This window comes from Pezoporus occidentalis, unplaced genomic scaffold (genome assembly GCF_034315485.1).
Source record: "Pezoporus occidentalis ecotype Australia unplaced genomic scaffold, CSIRO_AGI_Poc_V1 ctg21, whole genome shotgun sequence".
NCBI classification, from domain to species: domain Eukaryota; kingdom Metazoa; phylum Chordata; class Aves; order Psittaciformes; family Psittacidae; genus Pezoporus; species Pezoporus occidentalis.
In genome coordinates this window covers 3290842-3317114 of record NW_026913964.1, presented here as the reverse complement: position 1 = coordinate 3317114, position 26273 = coordinate 3290842, and the positions used below count along the sequence as shown (strand labels likewise).

Genomic DNA, 26273 nt, shown 5'->3' with positions numbered 1-26273 from the left:
GGCCAGACTGGGTCTCAGAGACTACCCCTTCTCTCAGTACCCACCCTTGGGCAGCTGCGAGACACCTAGCAGCATCTCGGTGTGAAATGGTGGACCTTGTAACTGCCGGTGGGGGCAAAAGAGCACCCCCGAAGAGCTGCCCGGCTGGCCGCACCGAGCCGCCTCGCAGGAACACCACTCCTTGGCTTTCTGAATAAAACCTGGGGTGATGCTCTTCACCTGATAACCTTGATAAAACATTTCAAAAAGCCACCTCTGCAGCACCTGCCTCCAGTACCTGACCTCAGGCTGTTCTGTCCCGAGAGAATTCACACTTTGTGAAAGCTGTCACTGTTTCTACTCACAGCATATTTGAAAGATTACAGATAAAGAAGGGATTTAAAAACTAGTAATTGCCCCCATCTTCCCATTCTGTGAGGTGACTCCTACTGTGAAATGCCCAACCACACACACACATTTAGAAGAGAGGCTGGCAGCGTTCATGAGAAGAGATGACAGGGTGCAGACATGGTTAAACTGGGACTTGCCAGTGACACAAGAAAACCTAAAACACACGCTTCTGCTGTTTCCTTTAAGATTTCCACATCCCCTCCTCCCCTCTGGACCTCAGTAATGTCTTGCTAATGGAGACCACTCCTCCAGGACCTCATACTTCTTTTTCCTCCTGTCACTCACCTTCTAGGTCTTTACATTGCTTTTTCTTCTTCTATGCCCTACTCCCGTTTCTCTTTCCCTTCTCCCTGTCCCCATCTCCTGGCCTGTCATACCAGAGCTCCCATTTACTTCAGACCTTACATCACTACAAACATTTCTTCCCTTTATAAAAACCTTGTAACTCCGTTTTCAATTTACTGGTTCTTTCTGCTTTCACTCCATCTATACAATTCTTTTACTCTTTTAACTTAATATTTTCTCCTTTCTTTTCCATTTCTGCAGTTCATCATCTGCTATTGCTTTTTTCTCTCCAGGCCAGCTCACCTTTACAGAGCTTCAACCCATTCCTCACCTTGGCTCTTGTGTCACAGTGAGATCCTGGACATACTGCATGAGTCCTCTGCTAGTGCCAACCATCACCAACTCCTGAAGGCCGCACAGGGATTCTTCAATGTCACTCGGTTTCTCACATCCCTTAAAGATTCCCTCACTGTTCTCACAAGAACAAGTTAACAGGCTTATACACGCAGTATCCACCAAAGTGCTCTGAAGATACTGCTCCTAGAAAAGACAGTTCTGCAGTTAAAGCTAACAGTCACACTTGAGGACTATGTGAGAGAGGGAACAAGCTAAAGGGGCAAAGGAGTTTGTCTGATGGTTTGTAAATCACAGCTTTATGCAGCTTGATGTGACTGCAAGTCTCGCAAAGAAATAACTGGAAAGTATTAACGAAAACACAGTGCAAAGGCTCATTAAGTCTCTGTACACAAGGCCAACTCTCCAATTTATTATGTACTAAGACAGCAAGGAACATGAAAATACTGCTTTAAACTTTGGAAAACATACTACGGAAGTAAAAGCAAAAGAGCTCGTAGTAAGATGGTACAGGCAAAACCACAGGTGCATGTAGCACGTACTGGTGAAGGCAAATGGGGAAGAAAACCCGTCTCTTCATCGTGGCATGAAACATACACATCTACACTAAATTCTGTGTCGTTTAAAAGCGCTATTAAAAACCAGAGGAAGCGAGCAGTGAATTAACAACACTCGCAAACCTCAGAAGCTCCCGATGCCTATCTCGGTTATGGAAAGCCGCCTGGCCAGCTGTAGCCAAGTGAAAGGGCACCGGAGACACGGCAGGTCCGGGCTGCATGCTTGCTGCTGGGAGGCGCCATTTGCCGGGAGTGAGACAGGCCTTAACGGCTTCCCTGAGCTCGTCTCAGCCACGGCCCCTCCCGCACGGCTGCGGTAACTCCGCCGACTGCCAGCAGCCGCGCTCCACGCTCCGGCCGGGCAGAGCCGGGCCGACTCCCGGGACCGCGAGGCCCAGCAGAGGCAGCTCCGCCCGCGCGGCTGCAGTTGAAGCGACACAGCCGCCCGCCGCCTCGCAGAGCCATCCCTTCCCGCGGCCGGAAGCGTGCGTCGGAGCCGTACCATCGAGCCAGGCGGGCCGCTCTAGGCGGTTCCGGTGGGCCGGCATGGAGGAGCGGCGGTACCGCTCGGCGTCCGGGGGGCCCATCGCGCTGAGGGCCCGCCAGCACAGCGCCTCCTGCCGGGAGCTGGCGGTGCGCTGCCCCCGCCTGCAGCTCCGCTCGCTCAGCGCCGTCACCTCCGCCGTCTGGCTGGCGGCCTACGGGCTCTTCGTGCTCAGCCAGGTACCGACCGCTCCCCGGGCCGGGCCGGGCCAGGCGGCGCCGCACCGGCCGATCCCCTTTCCTCCGCCCTTCGGACCTCTCCGCGGCTCAGGCCGCTCCCCTGAGACCCTGTCCCTCTGAAGTAGCGGGGGCATTCGAGAGGCTGGTGGCAGCGTGTGTCCCCAGAGACCGCCTGCCTGAAGGGAGCCACCCCGCCTTTGCCGTGCTGCTCATGGTAACGAGGGTAGCGAAGGCCGGTGGAAAAGCGATCTCTACGTATGCTGGGCCTCCTCTGTGCCTCGAAGTGATAGATGGTGGTGAGCATGTGAAAAAGAGAGCTGTGCCAGCCGGAGTCTGAGGGCCCAAGGGCTGTGCGCTGGTTGAATTTGGTGACTTCTCAGATGCCTCTGTTGGTTTGTAGCCTCTTTCCAGACAGGGTAGATGTAGGTATGAGTGTTAAGTGATGCCTGGCACATTCTTTTGAGTCCTGATACCTACTTGGAGAGATGAGCTGGGGGAATCTGGGATAAAGGATATATTGAAGAAGGTGACTGTTAATTGCCAAAGGGAGTTTTCTGAGGGAGCACTGTGCTGGGAGTGTCATCTTGCCCATGTTTCACAGCTGGGGCAGTAAGACCTTGGCAGTGCAGATTTCAAAAGCTGCTGATAAATCAAAAAGCATTAGTTTAGATTCATGATCTGTGACCCATACTTGCAGAGAATGACCAGCTTGTAGACTCAGACCAGTTATCTCCTGATTGAAGTCAGTAGCTTGATCAGAGAAGCTGGTCACTGTGATCAGCACTATGACTGTTTCACTTCAATTTTTTCAATAATCTTTCCCAAGGAATGAAAGCAGAGATTGCAATGTGAGTCAGCTGGCAGGCTTCCAATACAGAAAGATGGTTCACATTTCTCTGGTTGGAAGGGAAGCTGGGCTCAAGTTTTATCTGTTACAAGAACATGTACCCCAGCCAGTAGTTACCACCCACTGTCCTCCTGTGTGGTTTGACACGTGCTCATGCAGCTTGTATGCAAGTGACTGCAGTCCTTCGTTTCTGCCAGGAAAGTCTCTCTGTGGATTTCAGTGTCTGTAATTCATTACTATTTTTTTTTTTTCCATGACAGACTTTCAGAGAAGTCCTTTATCCTTGTGTTTGAATGTGGCCATGGCTTCTTTATCTCACATGGTGGTACAGGCCCAGCTTGAGTGGTAGGACCATGCAGTTCTTCTGGTCCTTTAGGAAGTACCAGTTATAACTTTGATTTATGGGTACATGGCCTTGAGCTCTCTAAAAACATGTCCCAGAAATAGGTTGTAGTTGCAGACCTTTAGCATTTATTATCACATCTTCAAATGGCTCACTGTTGCCTGTAGTTTCAGCAGTTCTATATTATTTTATGTAACAGCAGTCCCAAGACTGAGCATACACAAGATGTTTGTCTTCAGATGAAGCACAGGAGAAGGCAAATGTTCTTCAGATTGATGTTTAAAGCAGGAAGAGAGATGAGGTTTGAGCAAGTTTAGGCTTGCAGTTCATAAGAAGAAAGCCACTAGGGCAGTAGTTTTTCTGAAAGATTTTCGTTACCCTCTGGGACTCCACCCTCAGTACTACTTAGCATCTCACAGCACTTCTCTGTCAGTGACATCATCTCTGTAGACTTATGTGTCATACACTGTCATGGATGTAACTACCTGGTTTTGTCTGAGATTTCTGCACTAAATTTACAAGGCAGTAGAATTTGGTCACCGTTTTCAGTTTCAGGTATTATTTCAGACTATACTGTGAAGACTGATTTAAATCTTATTACACATATATCAGCCAGCCAGGTGAATAAAAGGACTCCACCTAAGAAAAATTACCTTGTCACTGAATCTTTAATATTATAATTTACTATTGCAATATTACTTCTTCTAAAGCTGTGTTCAGTTAATTGTGATACCAGAGCGCTGTCTTTGCTTGGCTTATGTTACAGAATAGTATGGTGCTTTCTGCTGCTATTTTCATCACACTGATTGGCCTGATCATATACCTGCACTTTGTGAAAATTGACCAGGAATCCCTGTTGGTCATCGGCTCACTCGGCATTCAGGTGACTTCATCCTATGCATCAGGGAAAGAGAGCACAACCTTCATTGAGATGAGTCGTGTGAAGGATGTGGTTATAAATGAAGCTATCCATATGGTAATCATACACAGTTTTTCTTCTTGTGTATCTGTGGGCACACTCACATCCAGTATATTTTCATGAGCGTGATTAACCAGAACAGTTAAACACAGCACTACCCATAGCTTTACTGACCTGAAGCTTTGCTTCAGATTTCTCTTTTGGTTCTCTTATCTGTTTTCTCACCCTTAAAAGAGAACTGAGGCCAAACAAACTCAAAAAGTCAAATCCATCCCTTAGATAATGCCACTAACACTGAGCTAGTGGTTTTAGTTCTTTGTGTTATACTGTTTTTACAAATCCTGGTGCCAAACTCCACAAGTAGTCAAGACAGAGATAAGAAGATAGACAACACAGGAGATTATTTTTCCTGTTGCTGGGGTTTTCTGCGAGGCTCTTGTAGAAAAGCAAACCTTACCCTTCCAGCATGTGTGTATTGTTTTCAGGTTAAACATTTAATAGGAAAGAGCACAGGTACAATTTTTTTTTTTTTAATTGATTGAAGGGAGGAAAGCTATAGATACAAATCTGTAGACTTGACTGTAGCCTGGGGTGATTGGCCTTCAGTGCACTGAGTTGAAACACATCTTTCTGTGATAACACCAGGCACTTTGATAACATTTTCAAACTCCAGTGACTTTGTCTTGTTTGTCCTGTAGCAAAAAGTTATCTACTACTTGTGCATCCTCCTCCAGGACCCTGGAGATCCTCAGGGAGTGTCTGAGGTTGTGCCACTCTTTCAGGTGAGTTTGGCTGAATGGTGCAGAAATCCAGATCTGTTGTCTTTGTGCATGCCAATTGAAGCTTATCTTTATTCCACTAAAGTAGCTGATTACGGTTGCCTTTCCAGACTGGGCCGTCATGGTGGGTGGTGTTAGAAGTCTCATAGAACTACATACCAGAATGTTTTTTGCATCTGCTCTCCATTCGGAGAACGGGGAGCTGTGTCAGTCTGGACCCAACCACAAGCCTGCATGAACTAGGAATCTTTGGCTCACAGTTCAATGTGTAATCTTATGCTCACTGTTACCACCATAACTATGGCACTGTGCTGCAGTTGATTTTCTCTCGGCCTAGCATGCCAAAAGTGGTCATAAAACCTTATTGGCATTAGAATGACTGCCCCGTCTCGCCCATTGACAAAGATCACAGTACAAGCTTGTAAGCAATTCGCTTAATGTATAATAACTTGTTTGATTTGCCATTACACTCTCCTTTCTCATATCCTACTAACTTGTTCTGACTGTTCCGAATCCCATTTTTGGGATGGATTTTCTTTTTGCATGTACATACCTAACACAACAATGCCCTGATCCTGGAGTGGTGCTAAGTAGCACAGAGGTACCTCACATCTTGGACTGCTGAAGTTTATGGCCCTCTCTATCATTCTTACTTCACCTGCTGCTTGTGGCTGTCATTTTGTAGTCCACATCCAGTTTATGACTAGATACAATCAGTCTCCAGCTAAACACTTACAGATATAAATAGACTATTCCATTTATACTTGCTGCTAACTCAGTCCCACAATTGTAAAGACGTTTATTAACAGTAATACAAATTATTTCACATTTAGTCAAGGGAAAAAAATGGACTTGCTGGAAACCAGCAAGTAATGAACTCCAGAGAGCTGCAATCAGGAAGCTGGTTTTAGTTATACATGCTCTTTTCCAGCTTCAGAGAGGCTACCTGGCATTTGTGTAGTTTCTCCTTTCTTTATAGCTCAGTGCTGAACAGTTTTATTTTCATGGAAATATCTTGGCATTGGTAGCGTTGACTCCACCAGCAGCAGAGGTACAGAGAGAACTGTGTGAGCTTGCACTGGTAATTCTCACTTCAATGTGCAAGTTAGTATGTTACTTAGTTTTGAAGGAGCAGTAATTAGTAACTTTATTGCATCTCCTTGACTGAGTTCGTCTAAGTAAATACAATTTACCATGTCACTGAGCCCAGGAGCACTTCTGTGCTGAACTGACCTATCGTTCTCTTAAGCAACACTTGCAAGGAGAGGTGTTTGATGGACTTTACACAGTAGTGCTGTTTTGGGAGCTCAAAAGTCAGGGGATTATAGGGATTGTGGGACTGGGAAACTTTCACCTTCTTGCTGGTTTTAGTGTGGTCCAGGTTAGAAGTGATAGAAAATCATTATACTTTGACCACCATTGGCTGTTTGTATGAAATGAATTAATGTTGCTAGTTAACCTTCCAGTGTCCTTTTGACAATACTAGCAGAGGCCAAGGGCCAGGTGTCTAAATTCCCTGTCCTGAAGGTAGGTTTTTCAGGGTGAAGGTCTTCTAGGAGGGTGGATTGGTGTGTGGAAATCTGCTGTTTGATAGGTCTAGAGGGAGCATGGCCCAATACATGGGTTGATGGGCTGGGCGGTGTGGATGTTCTTCCATGCTGTTACTGTGAGCAGTGAGCTGTGGAAGGGGAGGATTTCTGGTTTGGTGACAGATTCAGGCTAACTGCAGAATGGTGCTGCCTGTTTTGACCCGACAGTTTCAGGGACAGATGTTTCCAGTCACAGAGCAGGTGTGGCTTATGGAATGGCTTTGCATTGCTGTATCAGCAGTTCCACCAAATACCTCTTGGAGTTTGACAGATTATTTCTCAACGAACATGTAAAAGGGAAATCTATTCTTTGACATTGACTTAACATGAGAAAGCTAATCAGCTGCAGATACCTTGCTGTTGCATTCCTTACACATGCATACATATACATATTCTGATAGCGTTAAGTCAGCCATCTCCACATTCCTTTCTCTGCCTGAGAGTCTCACTAGTGGGAAGTTAAAGCTTTCCAGCTCTTTTACAGCCAGTTCAGAGCCTGATTCTTTGTTATTTCACTTAAATTCTAGAGCTCCAAGCCACGTCTGGACTGCTTGATAGAAGTGTACAAAAGTTGTCAAGAAATCCTGGAGCAGAGGAAGCCAGCTCCACCATCAAATGGAATAAAATAGTAAAAATAATTTAAAACATCAAGGCAGTGAACCTGGAGCAGGACTCAGAGAAACACATGGAAAAGTGACCACAAAACTGCCGTGTGGCTTTTTATATTTACATGAGTGGTGCATAAGTACAGTGATGTTAAGGCTAAAGGCCTGCAGACTCACAGAGTTGTTACAGAAAATGGCAGCTCAGCACAGAAGCGAACCTTGAAATCCTCTGCTCTGAAGACAGGTAATCAGAACTTTTTAGACTCAGACAGAAGTGTTTTTTTTCTTGCCTCTCCAGGAAAGAGTTATGGGGAAATAAGGCAAAGGGAGGCAAGAATATGTGTCAGATGTTTAGTTTTTTGTGAATCTGAAAATTATGCTTAAATAATAATTTAACCCTCGCCATACTACCAAAAATAGGCTTTTTTGTTTGTTTCTGTTTAACCCTTTGTTTGAAAAAAGCATGTACCACTCTAAATACCAAAGTTGATGTTTGGGCTGGGATAGTAACTTCCTTATACACAGCAGAATTTCAGAAAAAAAAATAACAGAAAATTAAAATATGCTGTTGCACTATTTTATGTTTAATGAAATAAACATAGGAGGGCAGACTTTGCTCTCTTTAGGGATTTACTTGAAAGAGTCCCATGGGAAGGGGCTCTGGAGGTAAGAGGGGTCAAACAAAGCTGATCATAGTCAAGGATCACCACCTCTAAGCTCAAGGACAGTCCGTCCTCATGAGCAGGAAGTCAAGCAGAAATCCCAGTAAGCCTGCAAGGATGAATAAGTTGTGTGTCCTGGTGAAACTCAGGACACAAAAAGGCGGCATACAGAAGCTTGGAAGCTTCTTCCCTGGTGAAAGCAGGGACAGATAACCTTGGAGGAATACAGCAACACTGCCCATGATGCAGTTAGGAAAGCCAAAGCCCACCTGGATTTGAATCTGTTGATGGATGTCAAAGGCAATAAGATGAACTTCTCTAAGTACATAAGTAGACACATTGCTGAATGAGGCAGTGGCATGGTGACACAGGACATGAAACAGAAGTGGCATTAAAAGCACCGCATCAATTGCTCTGAGAATATGAGGAAAATGCATTGGTGAAAATAATGGTAATGACTGTATTAATGAAGTTTCATTGGTCTGTGCTCTCAGGGGTAAGGTTGGGAAATTCTTTGTTGATGAGCTGAAAGTTACTGTAATCTTTAGCTGGTATTTTCCTCTCTTTTTTTTTTTTTTTTTCCATGACTCCTTACTAATGTGAGCTGAGAATTGAAATTTCAAAACAAGAGCTAAACCAGCGTGTTGGCAGGAGTCTGGTGTCATGCTCAATTTGCAGACAGTGCTGTACTATGCTTGTCTACATCCTCTGTAATTAAAACGTGCCACATTCTGTCATGCAATATGGGAGAGAGAAGGTGATTTTTAATTTTTTTTTTTTCATGGTACCATGAAGCTTGCAAGACACAGGTTAGCTCATGGCAGGGGAAGCATCCTGGTCGTCCAAGTGAAAGGCAGCAGCTTGGGGGGTGTGCCACTGGCTTTGAGGTAATGTTGTCTAGGTTACTTCATTTTTTATGGTTTTCTTTCTCATAAATACTTCAAATGTTGGGGTTGGCCAAATTTTTAATTCCAGTGCTGCTGTAATGTAAGTTGATAGGTCTCTCTGGAGTTAGTGAAGCTGCACCCTGATGCAAACTGTGTTTGGTTGCAAGTCCAGGCAGAACTGCAAAGGATGGGTGTTGGGGCAAGGGCAGAAATCAGCCATTAACAGAGGCAGCAGGCCTTGGGTGCGTGACTGTGGAAATGACTGCAGTAGAGGTCCCTTGACTAAGAACCATGTGGTACACTTGAGCTGCAGAACATGGTTTGATCGGGTTGTGCTGTTTCATGGGGAGGAGAAATGGTCAAGGCCCTTGATCAGCAGTATGGCAGCAGGAAGATTCATTGAGCCATGGGGAGAACATGTTAGAAAACATTGTCTCAGCAGAGTGGTCAGAGTCTTGGGCTCAAGTGTGCTGGGAACATCGACTATACTGTAAAAATCCCATGAAGTCCTGAGAATGTGCACTGCAGAAATGATCAAATAGCTGTGTACAGGAGGAAGCCTGAAGATTTTAGATATCTTGTGAAGAAGTGACCATTTTGTGCACAAGGGAGTGTGCTTTAGTTTTCTGCTAAAGCTAAGAGATCATCAGCAGAGAGAAACAAGAGTAAGACTAGAGCAGGTTTCCATCAGGTATGTGCCTGGATACCAAACACAATCGTCATCCATTTTTGTTTCCATTTTGTTTACATATTTTGGGTTTTAAAGTAGTTTCTTCATTCTGAGAATAATACAGTTGAATTTGTGATAACTGCATTTTATTAAGAACAAACAGAAATCTCACGGTATCTCCCAGCCTTTTACATACACACAGCAGTTAGGAAAACAAAGGCTTTTGTCATCTCATTCTATGCTGTGCAACAGTCATTGCCAGAAGCATTGATTAAAATAAAAATAGTTTACCAAAGAATCATAGAAAATAGGTATCTATAGAGGATTGGTTGGTTGAAATCAGGTGAGCTATAAATCGTAGAATCATAGAATAGTCAGGGTTGTATGTGCATCCATCCGAGTGGGGTGGTCCCTGAAATACTCAAGTATTAGTGAATATTTTTTAGAAGTAAGAAGAAAAGTATGTCACACTTATCTATTTAAAGTGCAGTTATGGCAGAAAATACTGAGCTTCATGACAGCTCTTGCTTATTCAACACCTTGTTGGCCCCAGTACAAGTCTCTAAGGACAGTAGTGTTAGCACTGTAAGGCAAGTACAGCCTCTGAACTGTTTGCTGGAGACATTTATGCCTTGAGCATCCCCAGCATTGATGGCAGCTCAGCTTGTGTTGACGCCTCTGAACTGTGAGCTGGAGACGTTTATGCCTTGAACATCTTCAGGACTGATGGCAGCACAGCTTATGTTGACGCAGCTTTGTTACTGGTGGGATACAAGCAGCAGGCTGCCAGCAGACCTTCAGGTAGAGGAGGGATTGTCAGGCACAGGTGACTGAGGGAGGAGGAATAATGCTCTCTGTATTCCAACTGATGTGTGTGTGTGAGAGAGAAAATATGTACACAGTCTATCAGGATATACAGTCACTTAAAAGTATCTAAGGAAAAAAAAAAAAAGACTAAATACCTTCTCAACATTGTTTTTGGCTCAGAAAGCTTCTACCCTTTTCCAGATCTTCAAGGGATGCTCCTCAAATTCATAACAAGTGGATACATGACAGTATGTGTAAATCAGGTTTGTGTTCATACAATCCTTTCCTGCCATATTGTTTCCACAACCCACTATGGGGTGGTTTTTCTGTGGGATTTTTTTTCTGGTGTGGGTTTGGTTTTGGTAGTTTGTTTTTTTTTATGTTACAAAGATGCTGATAAGGGATAGTTTAGAATTACTTTTGTCTGTCCAATGTTCTTCTCTTTTAATTTGTAGCTTTGCACCCATCATAGGCATGAAACAAAAACTTCATGAAGTATCAGCCCTACTGTGTGCATTAGTTGGATGTTTCAAGGCAGGTGCAAGGGAGTGAAAAAGCTGGTATGGTTGGTTGGTTCATTTGTGAATAGCTTTAGTTTGCTATTGCTGAATTCTTTCTAAGGGTTGGATTCACACTGGTTTAATTTGGGAAAGTTGCCCATGAATGCATAATTACCATGAAGTTGCACATGGTACTTTTGAAAGTGCAGTTATTTTAGAATGCTTATCAAAATAGCTGAACTCAAGCCAGGCAGATATAGATTGTTTCAAGAAGAATTGAAAAAAAAAAAAAAAGTCTTCAGGAAAGGCAGAAGAACAATACTTGAGTACACATTTGCTGACTACCTCCTCCTTGCTATGGTAGCGTGAAGGAAGCAGGAGTTTGAAAGGAGCAGCTTCTGTTAAGTCAGAATGGCAGAGCTGATTTGGAATGATCTGTTCCAGTTACTGAAAGACAGAAAAAGTACAAAATTTGCTTGCCTTGTCTTCCATTGTCTGAGATGATGTGCAGCTTCAAACACACCCTGAAATATCTATAGCAGTGATTACAGAAAAAGTCTCTGAAAGTCCTTGTCTGATGGTGGAGCACATGGCACATTGCAGCAGAGATCTGATGTTCATCTACTGTGTAGAACAGCATCGACTCCCAAAATGCATCAGTCCTATAGGAGCTAGGGTATCATCTGACAGTGTTCTAGTCCCAGTCAGTCTGAGTCCTCAATATGCAAAACCAGTAGGTTTCCACCTTTATTTAAAGTTGAAAATAAATTCTTGAGTACCACTGAACTCTTACTTTATATCTCTATGTCAGGTCTGAAATTACCCTTGACTTGCATCATTATTCTTGTCAGTTTAGTTCCTCTTCTCAACAGTGTCTTCGTTCTTTCTCTCTTTCTTTCTTCCTTTCACATCTGGAGCAAGGAATTGGAAAGTTTCTGTCCTCTGAAAACTGAAAATGGCAGTCATCAAAGTGCACAATCGTGCTTGTAAGCAAAGCAGTAAGATCAGGAGATGGAAGAAGAATGGGTGCAAGGAAATGACTGGAGCACTGTGCAGGCAAATTACCCGAGGCATGGTATTTTGGATGGAGTGTGGCATGGAAAGGAAACTCCTGCACAGTCCCCTCATTCAGTGTTTTTTTTAAGAAGACATTCTCTACCCACACCGAGGAACTTTGTCTATTATTATGCAAAAAGAATCAGAGCCCACATTAAATTAATGTGTGTAACCAGCAAAATCGTAGCAGTCTGCTATTTGGTACACAGCAGTGGGAAAAAAAAAAAAAACCAGAAATCCAAACAAACAAAAAAGCCCCAAACTAATCTGGAATGAGCCCTCAGCGCAGGGTGGGCCCCTTGGTGTTTTGGGGCACGGGAGGAAGAAAGCACCTATTTTCAGTCTCCCAGAGTTTGTTGGCTGGCGTTTTGCTTCGGGAGGGCTGTGTAGAAGATAGGAATGAAGGTGTCGAACAGCAGTTAATATAGCTGGCAATAAGAAGTGTTGCTTCAACAATCTAGGAAAACAGAGAATGATTAACTGTAAGTCAATTAGAGGTAAGAGTGCCCTTTGATTTTTAGAACCTATTGACTGCTTAACTTTTGCAAATGGCTTCCTCACATGCAATTATTCCATTTTGAAACGACAGTATGTCTAAGAATTAGGTAGAAAAAATCTCCTGATTAAAGGTTCCAGCTTACAGGGACTTACTGAATGCATACAGCTAGTGTGGCAGCCATATGTACCAGTCCTCGGGGCTTGCACAAATTGCCCAGCTGTGATGCTGCCATCTAGAAAGAACAATACTGTTAATGTTGTAATTACCTTTGGAACTGCCATTGTGAAAAGCAGTTTTTCAGTGCTGCTTTTTCCAGAACACCTTTCTTTCGTTTGATTGACTACAATCATGAAGTCGTCTCGACAGCCTCCAAAGGTCAGCACAGAGGAATATGAGTAAGAAACCTTCAAGTGCTGTAGACAACAGAGAGTTTGAAAAAGTCATAGTTCTGTAAAAGAAAAAACCGTCACCTTAAACTAATGTTTGCTACATCTGGCAAGAACACCAGATCTTCAGCAGCAATAGGCAGCGTAAATAATGAGCTTTATAGGTAATAGCTGGTAGGGGAAGCTCAAGTGAGAACGGCATTTCTAGTTTTCTCCTAGCTTGCTCAGTGCTTCTCCTCTTCAGAGCAATAGTCCAAATTTTGTTATATCTCAGATGGTGTTAGTAAAGCACATATCACTGAGATTTTGCAAGATGTCTGCGCGTGTTTACTGCCCATTAATGAGGCAGTTAGCTGTTTCATGAAACCCTACCTTGCACTGTAGCTGTAATTTTCCTTTGTTTATGTAGCGTTCAAACATAGTACTGACTTCCCTCATCTCTGACTTCTACAAATTAACTTCTGGATCCACTTGAAGTTAAAGACAAACTTTCAGTGACTTTAAGTGGACTCAAGGGGCTATTTTTCTGTGGGAGGTAAGTTATTTTGCTTCAGTGTTCCTCACCCATACCATAGTGTTATAATCCAGTATGCTGATACCATCTTCGTTCACAGCTATCCAGACTGGAGAGTCTTCTAATGAGGAAGGCAAAATAGGCTAGAGAGAAAGAAAATTAATTTAGATATTTTTTGACCACCACACAAATATGTTTCTGACATAAATCTTGGGGTTTAATGATAAAGTGAAGATGAGAGAGAATCCCATAGACTTACTGGTCTGACCTGGTTTAATTTTTAAGAGGATTTTTCTCAAAAACTGGAATAACTTTCAGATTTATGTAGAATTTTGGGACTACTGGCACAAGAGATGCAATGATAATGATGGCTTGAGATTCATTAAATTCCACCAGTGTAGTTAAAGCTGAAGCAAGTGCTAGGATAGAGCAATAAAACAGCAGTTTTGCTCTGCCCTGATGCTTGTACTGCTTTCATCAGGCAGGCACACAGTGAAGTCGGTTGGTTTCTGTAATACCAGTACACCCAGTACCATCACATCAAAGCAGTCTTCTTTCTTACAGATTTTGACAAATATGCATCAGTTATCTGCTAAAGATAAAGATTGTTATGGCCAATGACATCAGTCTTCCCTGGGAATGTGCTATTACTTGGGCTAATGCCATAGTCTTTGCTGTTCAGCTATTGAAAAGTTATAAAATATGTCAATCATCAGAAAGATCAACATTATTTAAACTCTATGTGGAACTATTCTATATTCCAGTTCTTCTGTGGTAACCTCAAGGACAAGTAACATTTTCTGCTTTTACTCCTGACAGTGGAAATAACTTTTTTAAAACTTCTTGTATATTTATTCAAGAGGTCCCTTTCATCCTTAGACTTTATTCCATAACAACAGTGGCTTTGACTTCAAAGCAAGAGACATATAACCATGAACAAGATTTATCTCAAGCTTTCAACAGAGGAGGTTTCTGCTTGGTTGGGAAGACAGTTGATGCCAAAACAATTTTTCAGAGAGCCATTATGTGCTAAAACATCAATTCAGGCAAGGGCATTAGGTACAGATCCTGAGGGATGGAACAAGCTACTGGGAGAAGCACGCCCTCCAGCTGTCCTTAGCTCTCCTACTGATGCCTGCGGCTTGGCAGCTTACCCAATACATGCTTGTTTTTCTTTCTGCAACAGGACATTAGCACTGCTTGACTCTAGTGTGGCAAGGAAAGCTACACCAGCTCTCTGTGTCAAGTAGACAACAGGACTGAAAGTATCCATTCTTCTTTTAGCTAGCATCAGCTGCTGGGTGTGATTTACGGGGGACTCTCCCTTCCACTCCCCCAGTGGTATGTAAATAGTATTTTTTAAACTATCACTGCAGCCTTGATGACCAGGGAAATTCCAGCTTTGGCAAGGTTTATAAGGAGAGCTAGTACCCTGTATAATGATCAGCTGATGCAGTCAGGGAACCTTCAGTATTTATTTACTGAATACTAGCAAACCCTAGTGTTTAGAATATATTTCTCTTCCTTCTTTCTAAAGTGGCACCTTCTTTCTGATATGTGGTACCAGACCTGATCATTCAGAACAGAGTCTTGTTCATTTTTTTCTCCTTCCAGAAGAAGCAGCACTTTTAACTGGTGTAAACAGAGACCATAGATACAGCTCTACTCAGTTCACTCTCAGGAACAGAAAAAAACATGTTCCAGTTACCTTAGCAGCAAATATTTTGGTTCCAAAGAAAGGCCATTTGCGGGCCACTGTCAAATAAATTCGAATGCATTCTGGTGGAGAGCATCCCTGCAGCACCATCCACTTTGTTGCCAACTTGTCAGCCAGTTGCCTTACAGAAGCCAAGACACAAGACAGCATTATTTACTAATGTCTTCCAGGGAAAGGTGAGTCAAATATAATGGTTGATAAATGTACCTCTTATTCCAAAAAGGCCATTCTACACAGCATTAAGGACAGGGCTTTTAGCACTGACAGTTATGAGGGTTGCACAACCTCAGTTTATTTTAGCGTTTTCTCTTCTTCCATCATTATTTTACTACTAGTATACTGTAATACCCAGGAATCCCAGTCACATATGGGTTGCTAAATGGTGTATATATTAAACACCTGTAGCTACAAACACTCAGGCAGCTGTTACAGTAAAATCCTGTCCAGATTATCTTCACATTCAATTATACTCTCACTTTAACATCCTAACTTGTCTGTAGTATGCTGTATGTGGATTGGCAATATATTAATGCACTGTTGATTTCGCTCAATAGGGATGGTTTGGCAGCTATCTTGCTACATGCAAATGAAATTGCTTCCAAAAGGAGAAAATCATGTTAGTTCCATCACTGCATCCCTAAGTAGCTTTGGATCTGTAAGATGACTGTTCTCTCTCTTTAAAACAGTTAGCTGACATCCATGGCAGCATCTGAATTATGTACTTGAGTACTGGAGGTCTCTGCATTGTGTGTGAGAATTCCTGAGACAGAACGTCAAAAAGCCCTGCCAGAGTATGTTCTACCAGAATTACTGCATGGCCTGAAGCAGCCCGTATGTGCTGGCTTTATGGCTGGTTGCAAATGTTAGGCATCTCGATACAGTTGACACTTGGGGGAAGGGTAAAACAAAAATTCAGAAACACAATTCATCTTACACTTAGGATAGGGTTTGTTGGAAGTGAGATGCCCAACTTGGAAGTGAAAGGCTTAAACTTCTTGTCTAAGGGAAAATTAGTTGGTGATTTGGCTCTTTTTATAACAGTTAACTGCTATTTTCTTTTAAAGGAACCTTTTCCTGACACTTGGTGGTTAAGTTTCTACATCAAATAATCTTCACAGGGATCCTTCAAACTTCTTAAAGACAGAATTTTGCAAATAAAATTTGTTTTCAGTGCAAAGTATAGAAGAAGCAACAGTTTACCTGAGCTGTTCCGAAGTAATGTTTTGCTTGTAGCATTTGGGGTAGAACTTATCTAAGACCTGGTGGAGAAGGTGCTGCATTTTCCATTGTGATGTTCCCCCGGGACTTGAAGATCCTGGTCGATCCAAGTCGCCATATTCCACCTAAGACAACATTATAGTTTGTAGTGTAACAGAACTACGGGGGTGGGGAGCACAGGACGGGGTAGTGCAGTAGAACATTCCATGAATTCCCATACTGATAACTCCTGTGTCTATTAGTCATGCCAAAAGACACCATTAGGCTGGGGAATTTTGTCTGCAGCATTTACCATAGTAAATGTATACAACAGAGCAACTACTGAGACATGACTGCCCAGGGAATTCTTTACTTATCTAAGACAATGAAGCAAGATCTTGTTTCAGCTACTTACTGTAGGGAGACACTTCTGTATAACTGCTAAGCTTTTGGGGTTATTTTCAATTGGCCAATTAGAACAACTGTGTGTTTCTAGTTTGGACAACATTCCCAGCTTCTTCATCTCAGTTTACACTTTTAATAAATGACACAACCAGTTTCAGCAAAGTAAGAAACTATTATCCTGCTTATCATGCCCACAAGCCATACTGTGTTTTTTATCTGATAAAAAGCTAATGAAAGCCTGGAGATCTAATGGAGGATCCTACCTGATGCTCTTCCTAAGGGGCTATTGGCAGTATAAGAGGAAAAATTTTTACTATTAATAGAATTTTAGTAGTGATACCATTTCCATATCTCTACTAAGGCACTACTAATTGGAGCAGTACTGGGGATACTCCAGCCATATTTTTCTTCAAAAAGAAGGAAAAAAACTCCATATTTTTCTTCAGAAAGAAAGGAGAGACACTCCTATAGCACATTTCTCTACAGCAAGAGGTGTTCTAGCAACATACATAAGCTGGTATAATGTGTTTGGCAAGGTACATCTCAGACTATGTTTGTTAAAAATAAAACAAAACAAACACTTTTGATGTAAAAGACAGCTGCTTAGTCAAAGACATTCAGTGCACAGCTGAAGTCCATGGAAGACAAAAGAGAGGATTTCTGCCCATAACCATACTCACCTGAGCCATCAGAGCCACCATTTCCAGAGCTAATTCCTTATTAACAGGAAACCTTCCATTGGCTATTTCATTGCTGACTTGGAAGGCCAGCAGCAACCGCTCACGGTCTGTCTCACCTTTGGCCTGGCTTCGAAAATATAGCCTAAAACATAGAGAGGATTGTGAAGATAGAAAGATATTGTGAACTGAAAGTAGAGGTGGAAACTTTAATCAAGGTGAGTAAAAAATTAGAGTGATTTTTTTTCTTTGCCCTCTTTCTCCAGGGGTACTGGAACAGAGATTTGGAAGCTGAGATGCTTCCCTTACAAACAAGATCTGGGCAAGGAGACTCAAACATGCTTTCTATCTTTGGAAGCCATTTGAATTCTGTAAGCCAGTCACTTCAAGATAGGGAAGCCTTATTAAACACAGGTAAATTGGTGTCGATTCATCCCCTTCAAGCACAGACAGGCAATATTTAAACTATGGTCTTCTCTGCTTATCATAGAATACAGAGCTACCTCTGCTTTACATGTATAAACTTCTACATAGAGGTCTTATAGACTTGTAATTTTTACCAGCTTTGGTTTGAGCACTTACACTGCTATTCTTATTTTAAAAAGTCTTCAGTTTGCTTCAGCAGGAAGAAGATGACCAATTAGCAGCCTTTATTTCAAAAATTGAGGAATCATTCTTGTAAGTGAAAGCTTCCGACTGTTTTTATTCCCTTCACGCTTGCAATTCTTTGACCCAGTATAGTAAGATGACTAGTGGAGGTTGAAGACACCAGCTTGGGGAATGCTTCTAGAACCTCATGCATGCCTATTTACAGAACACACCATCTAATTCAATTATCTATTTAAAGCTGCATCTTTATATTCCACTACTGTGGAATATACACTACATGTATACTACATATACTCCACAACATAGTACTATATGTATCCCACAACATAACACAATATAATCATTCCAGTGGGTCAGTTTATTTTCATTTTAAGATTAACACCACCATTAGGACCATATTGACCTTACACATGTCTTATTAGAGTCCCTGGTGTTAGAACAGCCCAACCTTGGAAAGACCTTATTAAAACATCCTTGTGTCCAGCCTAGGCACATTCCAGTCCAACAAAATACCACAAAGTTTCATCCCTGAAATAAATACTGCCTTCTGGGTCAAAAGCAATAACTTCTGCTTCCACTTCTGTTATACTGAAGGTGACGGAAATCTCTTTCCACCATTACAATCAACAAGATCTTCATACGTTGTCCTGGGTTCAGCAGTAGCAGTCATTTTTCTCCTTCTTAGTAGCTGGGGCAGTGCTGTGCTTTTGACTTTCAGCCTGGGAACAGCGCTGATAACACCGATGTTTTTAGTTGTTGCACAGTAATGTTTACTCTGACCAAGGACTTTCTGAGTCTCATGCTCTACCAGGGAGGAGGGGAAGACGGGAGGAAGCAGAGACAGGACACCTGACCCAAATTAGCCAAAGAGGTATTCCATACCACAGCACATCATGCCCAGTATATAAACTGGGGGCAGTTACCCAGAAGGGCTAGATCACTGCTCGGGTGGGGCTAGGTATTGGTCAGCGGGTGGTGAGCGGTTGTATTCTCTTCCCTTGTTATTTCCTTTATCATTATTATTACTGATGGCAGCAGCAGTGATTTCTGTTATACCTTAGTTACTGGACTGTTCTTATCTCAACCCGTGCGAGTTACATTCGTTTGATTCTCCTCCCCATCCCTTCAGGAGCCAGGGGGAGGAAAAGGGGGGAGTGAGCGAGCAGCTGTGTGGTTCTGGGTTGGCAGCTGGGCTTAAACCACAACATACATTCAATACAGAACTTTATCTCTTTTTGGTTTTTGGGTGGTCTTTGTTTCGCCTGAAAAGAGAATTCACATGCAGAAAGCCATTTCTTGTTCTTGTATACAGCTCTCCATTCACTACAATTCAGAATTCATGTCTGTGTTATAAATGATGAACTTGTTCCAATTTTTGGTTTAGATCTTTGTCTCGTACTTCTCTACCATCTCTCATCATCTAACTTGTAACATTTCTTTCTTTATAAAGTCTGGGCACTGCTGCTACGTGTCTCTTCTACAGCTCAAGCTATTTAGAGTATTGTTCTTATATCTTTTTCATCTTTGTGATTCCTCACTTAATTGCAAGTTTCAGCATATTTGTTTTCACTGGTGATTTTTCCCTCAGGTCTCTCCTCCTCTCACCTAACACACATTATTTAATTACACTTTAGGATCTATGCAAATTAAATTGTGCCAAGTATATCTTACTGTGCTACAGCTACTTCTTAACTCATTTTAAGTCTCTTCTGCTATTGCAAAGTGGTTTTGGTTTTACTTCTAGGCCACATGCCTTCTTTTATACATGTACTACACACACAAGTCATCACATCTCATGTAGGATTTGAACCCATCTTAACTTAAAAGTTTTGGCACTAACAGTACTATAAATTACTGGACATCTACAGTGATATATGCAGTCTAGAAATGTTTGATTAACAGCAGTAGTGAGAGCAACCAACAAAGCACAGTACCTGTTCTTATAGGTCAACTTCACAATTCTTGTGCCACCTTCATATTTCCCAGGATGCAGTTCTTTTAAGGCTTGTTCCCATTTAGAAATGACATCACAGATCTTTAAATAAAATATTATGGAGAAAGGAAAGACAAACTAAGGTGAAATGTATAGTCAAGGCTTGAGGGGAAAGTACGTGGAAAAGGTATTGTGGAACACAGAAGATAAACAAACAGACTGGATCAGCATAAACAACCAAAAGTGACAAGCAATTCCTTTTTCTATTACACAGTATGTAATAATTAAAGCATTCCAATTGAAAACTCCAGCTCTAATCTGCAGGGAACCATGTGTAAATGAATTCTGGTCTCCTAGCAATCCTGTGGTTATGTCTATATTAGCATGTAGCAAAGCCCAGGAGGAGATCTGCACAGTGAAACACCTAAGACTCTATGCCCGAGTGTATGAGTTTCAAAGTGTTTTCCTTTAGACTAGCTTCAGTCTGATCAAATGGCCTGAAAGCTTCCTACTATGTTGGATCACATCTTCTAGTTCATGCTTCATGTAAAAAGAATCCATTTCATACTTTCTGAAGTTGCCCCTTGATGTGAATCAAAGCATGGTTAACAGGAATGATTGGTAGGTTTGCTTCAGAATGCCCCCCTGAGCCAAACTAAAGGACTAATATATCTTCTGCATAGCAACTGTCTACATGCATGGCTAAACCAAACACTTTTGGATGTGAATGTCCAAATTTTGGGAACATTTGGTCCTAGATTCCAGCTTTGTAACTCAGACGTATTTTTAGTAATAGCATGGTTGATTTCTTTGGTTTCATTCAGCTCCTACTGATTATTCCATTCCTTTTACAAGTTGCCTAATAAAGGCCACAACTTCTCTTTTGATAGCATCTCAATAAAAGGAATGTGAACATAATAAGCCACATGAAATACATAATCAGATATGCTAATCCTCTCTTAAGAAGCTACTGAGGTTGCCTTTGCAAGTAAATAATAACCAGTTAATATCCTGTAAAAGTGATGTGTTTGATAATCTCAACTCCTCCATTTACTCTAATATCTCCTCTCTCCAAACAGTTGTTCAGCTACCAGAAAAGCTCCAGATTATCTGACCTGTATCAGGCCATGAAAGAGAAATATATCATTTGGCACCCCCTGTGGTAGTGTCCTCTTTCAACCATCTAATTTAAAGTTACTGGTATCTTGTCCCTCTGTTGCCCAATGTGAAATTTTATGCTGTGTAAAATGATGTTCCTTACAGGTATCAGGGACTCTTCAAAGTTGTCACTTTGAATGTGACAACAAATGTTATCAGTATGACATCCGTATGACAAATCATTCTCCCAGATTTGTTCCAAAATCTGATGTGTCGCATTCCTGCTAGCCTGCTCACTTAAGGCAGTCATCCACAGTGTGGGTAAAAATCTCCATATGAAACACAAATGCTAATACTCTATTTGCTTTCCTTTTCTCTTGATGTGAGCCACTCCTCTCTTTTTTTAAAGTGAAGGCTTAATCAGTAAAGAGCTTTCTTCCCTAAGTACACCCATTGACAATGAAAGCTTTATTTAATCAGGAGATAGCAAGGAGATACTTCATAAATATAAATACAATATATGGGATTTATATAGACATGCCAAGAGATTCACAGCCTAACATAAATTTGTCTCAATTAGAAATGTCACATTTGATGTTAGTTGTGATACCTGACCATGCTAGCTAGCTCAGTCATGTTTTAATTTTGTAGTCAAGACAAATTAAAACTTGTATTTGTGCTAAAATCTAAGCTGACTTTTCAAAAAATGACCAATTTATCACCTACTAAACAGAATATGCTTCATCTTAACTAGTTTCTCAGACTAGACATATAATTATAGAATCCCAGAATCATTTAGGTTGGAAAAAACCTTTAAGATCATTGACTCCAAGTGTTAACTGAGCACTGCCAAGTCCACCACTAAACCACATCCCTAAGCACCACATCTACACATCTTTTAAATACCTCCAGGGATGGTGACTCAACCACTTCCCTGGACAGCCTGTTCCAGTGCTTGACAACACTTTTGCTGAAAATTTTTTTTCCTAATATCCAGACTAAACCTCCTCTGTTGAAACTTGAGGTAATATCCTCTTGTCCTATCACTTGTTACTTGGGAAAAGAGACTGACCCCCACCTCACTACAACCTCCTTTCAGGCAGTCATAAGAAAGCACTAAGGTCTCCCTTGAACCTCCTCTTCTTCAGACTAAGCAACCCTAGTTCCTCCAACTCTTCCATGTAAGACTTGTGCTGTATGTAAACCCTTCACCAGCTTATTGCCCTCTTCTGGACATGCTCTAACGCCTCAATGTGTTTCTTGTGGTGAAGGGCCCAGAACTGAACACAGTGTTTGAGGTGTCGCCTCATCAGTGCTGAATACAAGGGGATGATTGCTCCCCTGGCCCTGCTGGCCACAGTTTTTGATACAGGCCGGGATGCTGTTGGCCTTCTTGGCTGCCTGGGCACAAGTTGGCTCATGTTCAGCCAGCTGTCAACCAGTACACACCCAGATCTTTTTCTGCCAGGCAGCTCTCCAGCCACTCTTCCCCAAGCCTCTAGCATTGCATGGGGTTGCTGTGGCTCAAGTGCATAATTAATAACTCATCTCTGAATACTAATCTAGATAGACAATACCGAAGTGTATTTGCTCTTGCTGCTTTAAGAAAAATGTATTAGCCATTTAGCAGCTCTTCGAAGCTGTGTGCTGGATGTAGCAGAGGGGAAAAAAAAATTACCTTCATGTTACCCTGCAGACAATGTTCCAAATTTCTGCCAGAAGGATCATCTGTGAACAGAGAAAATCCCATGTGGGATGGTTTCCTCATTCCTGTCTCCTGGTTCAGTCGCTGGATGAATTCATCGACTGTTGAGGAACCATCAAAACCTACAACCTGCAATGAAAGAGGAGTCGGTTGATGATAGCTTTCAAGAAACATGACATTGATGGATATCACAACTACTGAAGCCTTGTTTCCTACAGAGTGGTGTCTGAGGATTGACTGCCAGCTCCAGTGACAGCACTTGCATATTGTCTCCTCTCACACTGCATTCCTTCTCATACTGTGAAACTTGTGACATCTCTCCCTTTTCCCCAGCTACCTTTTCTTCCTATGACCTGTAAAGCTGAGGTTGGATTCCCTTTTCTGAGGAAAAATGGCTAAAATGGCAAGAAGGAGAAATAGCATCTATCTCCCAGCATCTGATACATACAACACCATGGTTCCACCCACATGAAGGAGGCAGGTTATGATACAGGCCTCTAGTGCCTGGAAGAAAGGCAGCTGTGGTGGCTCACCTGGTAGGTTCCGCTCATGAAGTGCACTGGGATGCTGAAGGGGAGTGAATGGTGGTAGGGATTTCTCAGCAGGATGGACACAATCTCCATCCGGGAGGGCTTGGCTTCTCGCTCACCAGTCTGCACAGTGCGGTCTACTGATCTCTGGCAGTAGATGGCATACTTGCCTATTTCACTTCTAGGTGAAGATGTGGAGAAAAGCCACAAACATGCTTTAAATGCCATGTCCTCTTCATTTCCCATGCCATGACAAAGAATTCCTCGGTCAGGCTTTTGCTCAAGCAAAGATACATCTCTATGCAGACATCCTCATTCATCTCAACAGACTAACAGCTCGAGTGAAAAGCTACAAAACAAACCCCAACTCCAAGGATCTATAAAATTAAGGTAGACAGTGGACTTTCTAGGAAGTGCAAGAGCACTCCCTGCTCCTAGGTGGACTGGACATAGTACAGGAATACCCTCTTCTGTACCAGTTTACCCTCCAACTCGTCGTCATACCAGCAGAACTGAGTTACTATCATGTCAAGTCCTAGTAAGTATTAATAATAAGTTGTAATGCATTGGTCTCACAGGATTATATAAATTGTGTTTATCAACTTACATAGTTATAAAAATTCTAAGTTTCCATGTATTAATCCTACCTGCCAATCAAGAGACTCAGAGATTCAAAGCAAGCTCAGGTTTGTTGGTAGTTCAATACAGCACTGGGATAGTTACTGATATGATCAGTTTACTGTCTACTGACAAAAGAGCTGCAATGAACAGCACCAAAAGGATATAAGTGTCTCTAAAGCCAGGCACTTACACCTTTTGCAAAAATGTTTACAATGCATATACTGAATAAGTTCTGAAATTGAAGGATTTATATGAATTTATAACTGTGCTATCACTTTGCAGGGGAAATTAACTTCATTCAAGATGCCTTCAGAAGCTCAGTACATGATTAAATCTCCAGTTAAATCCCTCCAAGCAATATGGAAGTCAGGAGCTCTAGAGTCTTATACATATTTTATATATTGCTCACCTCCCCAGTAATTCATTTACACAATTTTCAAGTTGAGAATCTTGCTTTGATGAGAAGCTGTTGTGTCTGGCTTCCAAATGCTCCTGAGCCTTGCGTCTTCTAACCTAGAACTGTACTCCACTGTTCTTCCTCTCTTAGAGACCAGATATATACTCTAAGGTCACCTTTCATGACAAACAGTAGTTAGAATATCTAGTGTAAACCTAGCCCAGAGGCATCACGCAGTGTAAACATTCTAGTGTACTGTTTGCTGTATGAAACAGCGGAAGACTATCTATTTAACTGGTCAAGAAACAGCCATACCTGCTCCACCTAAGAGATACAAGTCTAAAGCTAGGCAGAAGGACCTAAGTCCTATTTAGCAACTGCTCTAAATATAACCTAAACTGATGAATATAAGCACAGTTTGCTGTTATCTCTATATGCTTTGATGTGTTATTTTTTTCCAGGCCCTAATATTGTTTCATAGCTGGATTGTATACATACATTTCCTCTTTGCTTCTACTTAAAGTTTATTTGTTATAAAGGTACTCTGAGGCTAAGAACCTGGCAGACCATCAGCATAGTAATGCTTGAAACTGATGCAAACCAATTTCACAGAGCCCAGCTCATCCTTATGAAATTTAATAGTCCCTAACAGTAGAGTAGCTCCACTGCTGAGTTTGTGAGAATGGGCTCCTTTGAAGAGCTGGTAATGAACAAATTTTTTAGTGCTGTTTTCTAGTACTAGCCAAAAGATCCCCAACAGGTTGCCTTAGCCAGCGGAGAGAGAGCCTGAACATCAAGGAGTACCTGATATTTGTATTTCTGCACCTGAGAAGACATAGCAAATGTGAGGCAGCATATAAGAAAATAGAAAAAAACTTGATAGGAGGAGTACAGAGATATCCTTTGCAATACCTGACTTTCAACTGAATTCCAAAGAAGACTGGTAATTGAACAGGAATATTTGTTTGAAATGAAACCACTCTTTTACTTATGTCTTAGCAACAGTATATTGTTGCAACAATTAGACATCTCCAGCTGTGACCTCCCAACCAAGGGCACAGGGAGACTTGCTGAAGACCAGATCACCATGGAAACAAAGAGCACAGCATGAACACGGGGAAACAACTTCTGCCTGACAGTAGATCTTGCACTGTTTTCTTATAAGGAAAGTGTTAGATGCCAAAGAGGTAACAGAAAACAGTACTAGCATATATTTCAGGTTTGTTAATTTTTCCTACTTTTTATAATATTCTCCGCCTCACTTCTGTCAGTATGCCTACTAACCTGGCAGCAGAGTGTAATTACCTAAAATTCTAATAGTTCATTCTAAATAATTACTTTGGTTTTTCTGTTAATAAAAGAAAGAATCTGCATCAGCAAAAAAAAAAAAACAAACCAACTCCCTACGTAGCTCTAGTTATATCTGCAGAAAGTTCTTTTGCTAGTAGTATAAGTCGCTCAGTTTTGTGAAATAGCTTAATATAAGCGACAAAATAATGTGAATGACTGAAAGGGCACCATACTGTTTGGAAGCTTCTGTTCCCTCCCTCAACTTACTGTTGCAGGTGTGTGTTACAAAATTGCTTCTATCTTTATCCACAGTGAATGCAAAAGGCAATCAGCTTAGCAGAATAAAATGCTCTTACAGTCTTTACCTGGGGTCAGCATGTCGCTGCAAGTGCTGTTTGATGTACCAGAGGAAGTGATGTTGAGGCAGGAATAGAGGAGCACACAAAGCCAGGAGTTGCCAGCACTGTGAACATAAAACTGGACATCACTCTTGTTCTGTACTTCTTGCCTGTTGTCTTTCAGAGAATACTGCAACCAAAATGTTGGATGGTACCTAACGCTTTTGGGAGAGACCATTTTAGACATGTGGTTCAAAATGCTTCAAAGGGAAGTGATGGTCAGAGGACGGACTGTTCTTTTTAATTTTTTTTCCATATTTGTAACTGCAGATCATAGCAAAGAATACATTGGTGAATTTTTATTTAAATTAGACCCATTATTGT

The 26273-nt window shown here is 41.8% G+C and overlaps 2 protein-coding genes across 3 annotated transcripts in view; one reads left to right on the top strand and one right to left on the bottom strand.

Moving 5' to 3' along the window:
- Positions 1-1565: 1565 nt before the first annotated feature.
- On the top strand, positions 1566-8790 carry PIGH (phosphatidylinositol glycan anchor biosynthesis class H). Its single transcript, XM_062619238.1, is given in 6 exon segments — positions 1566-1969; positions 1971-2043; positions 2046-2309; positions 4266-4475; positions 5117-5200; positions 7314-8790. Coding segments are annotated over 6 exon segments (897 nt in total). The 5' UTR covers positions 1566-1805; the 3' UTR covers positions 7416-8790.
- A 1993-nt stretch (positions 8791-10783) lies between these two features.
- Positions 10784-26273, bottom strand: part of PLEKHH1 (pleckstrin homology, MyTH4 and FERM domain containing H1) — a 51498-nt gene continuing 36008 nt past the window's right edge. For both annotated transcript variants that reach the window (XM_062619237.1, XM_062619235.1), the window contains exons 20-29: positions 25917-26014; positions 23247-23424; positions 22687-22842; positions 19912-20012; positions 17372-17513; positions 16290-16432; positions 15081-15210; positions 13429-13515; positions 12739-12885; positions 10784-12430 (exon numbers count right to left, since the gene is read on the bottom strand). In XM_062619237.1, coding sequence (XP_062475221.1) covers positions 12254-12430; positions 12739-12885; positions 13429-13515; positions 15081-15210; positions 16290-16432; positions 17372-17513; positions 19912-20012; positions 22687-22842; positions 23247-23424; positions 25917-26014 — 1359 coding nt within the window. In that variant the 3' untranslated portion in view covers positions 10784-12253. The remainder of the gene's footprint in view (positions 12431-12738; positions 12886-13428; positions 13516-15080; positions 15211-16289; positions 16433-17371; positions 17514-19911; positions 20013-22686; positions 22843-23246; positions 23425-25916; positions 26015-26273) is intronic.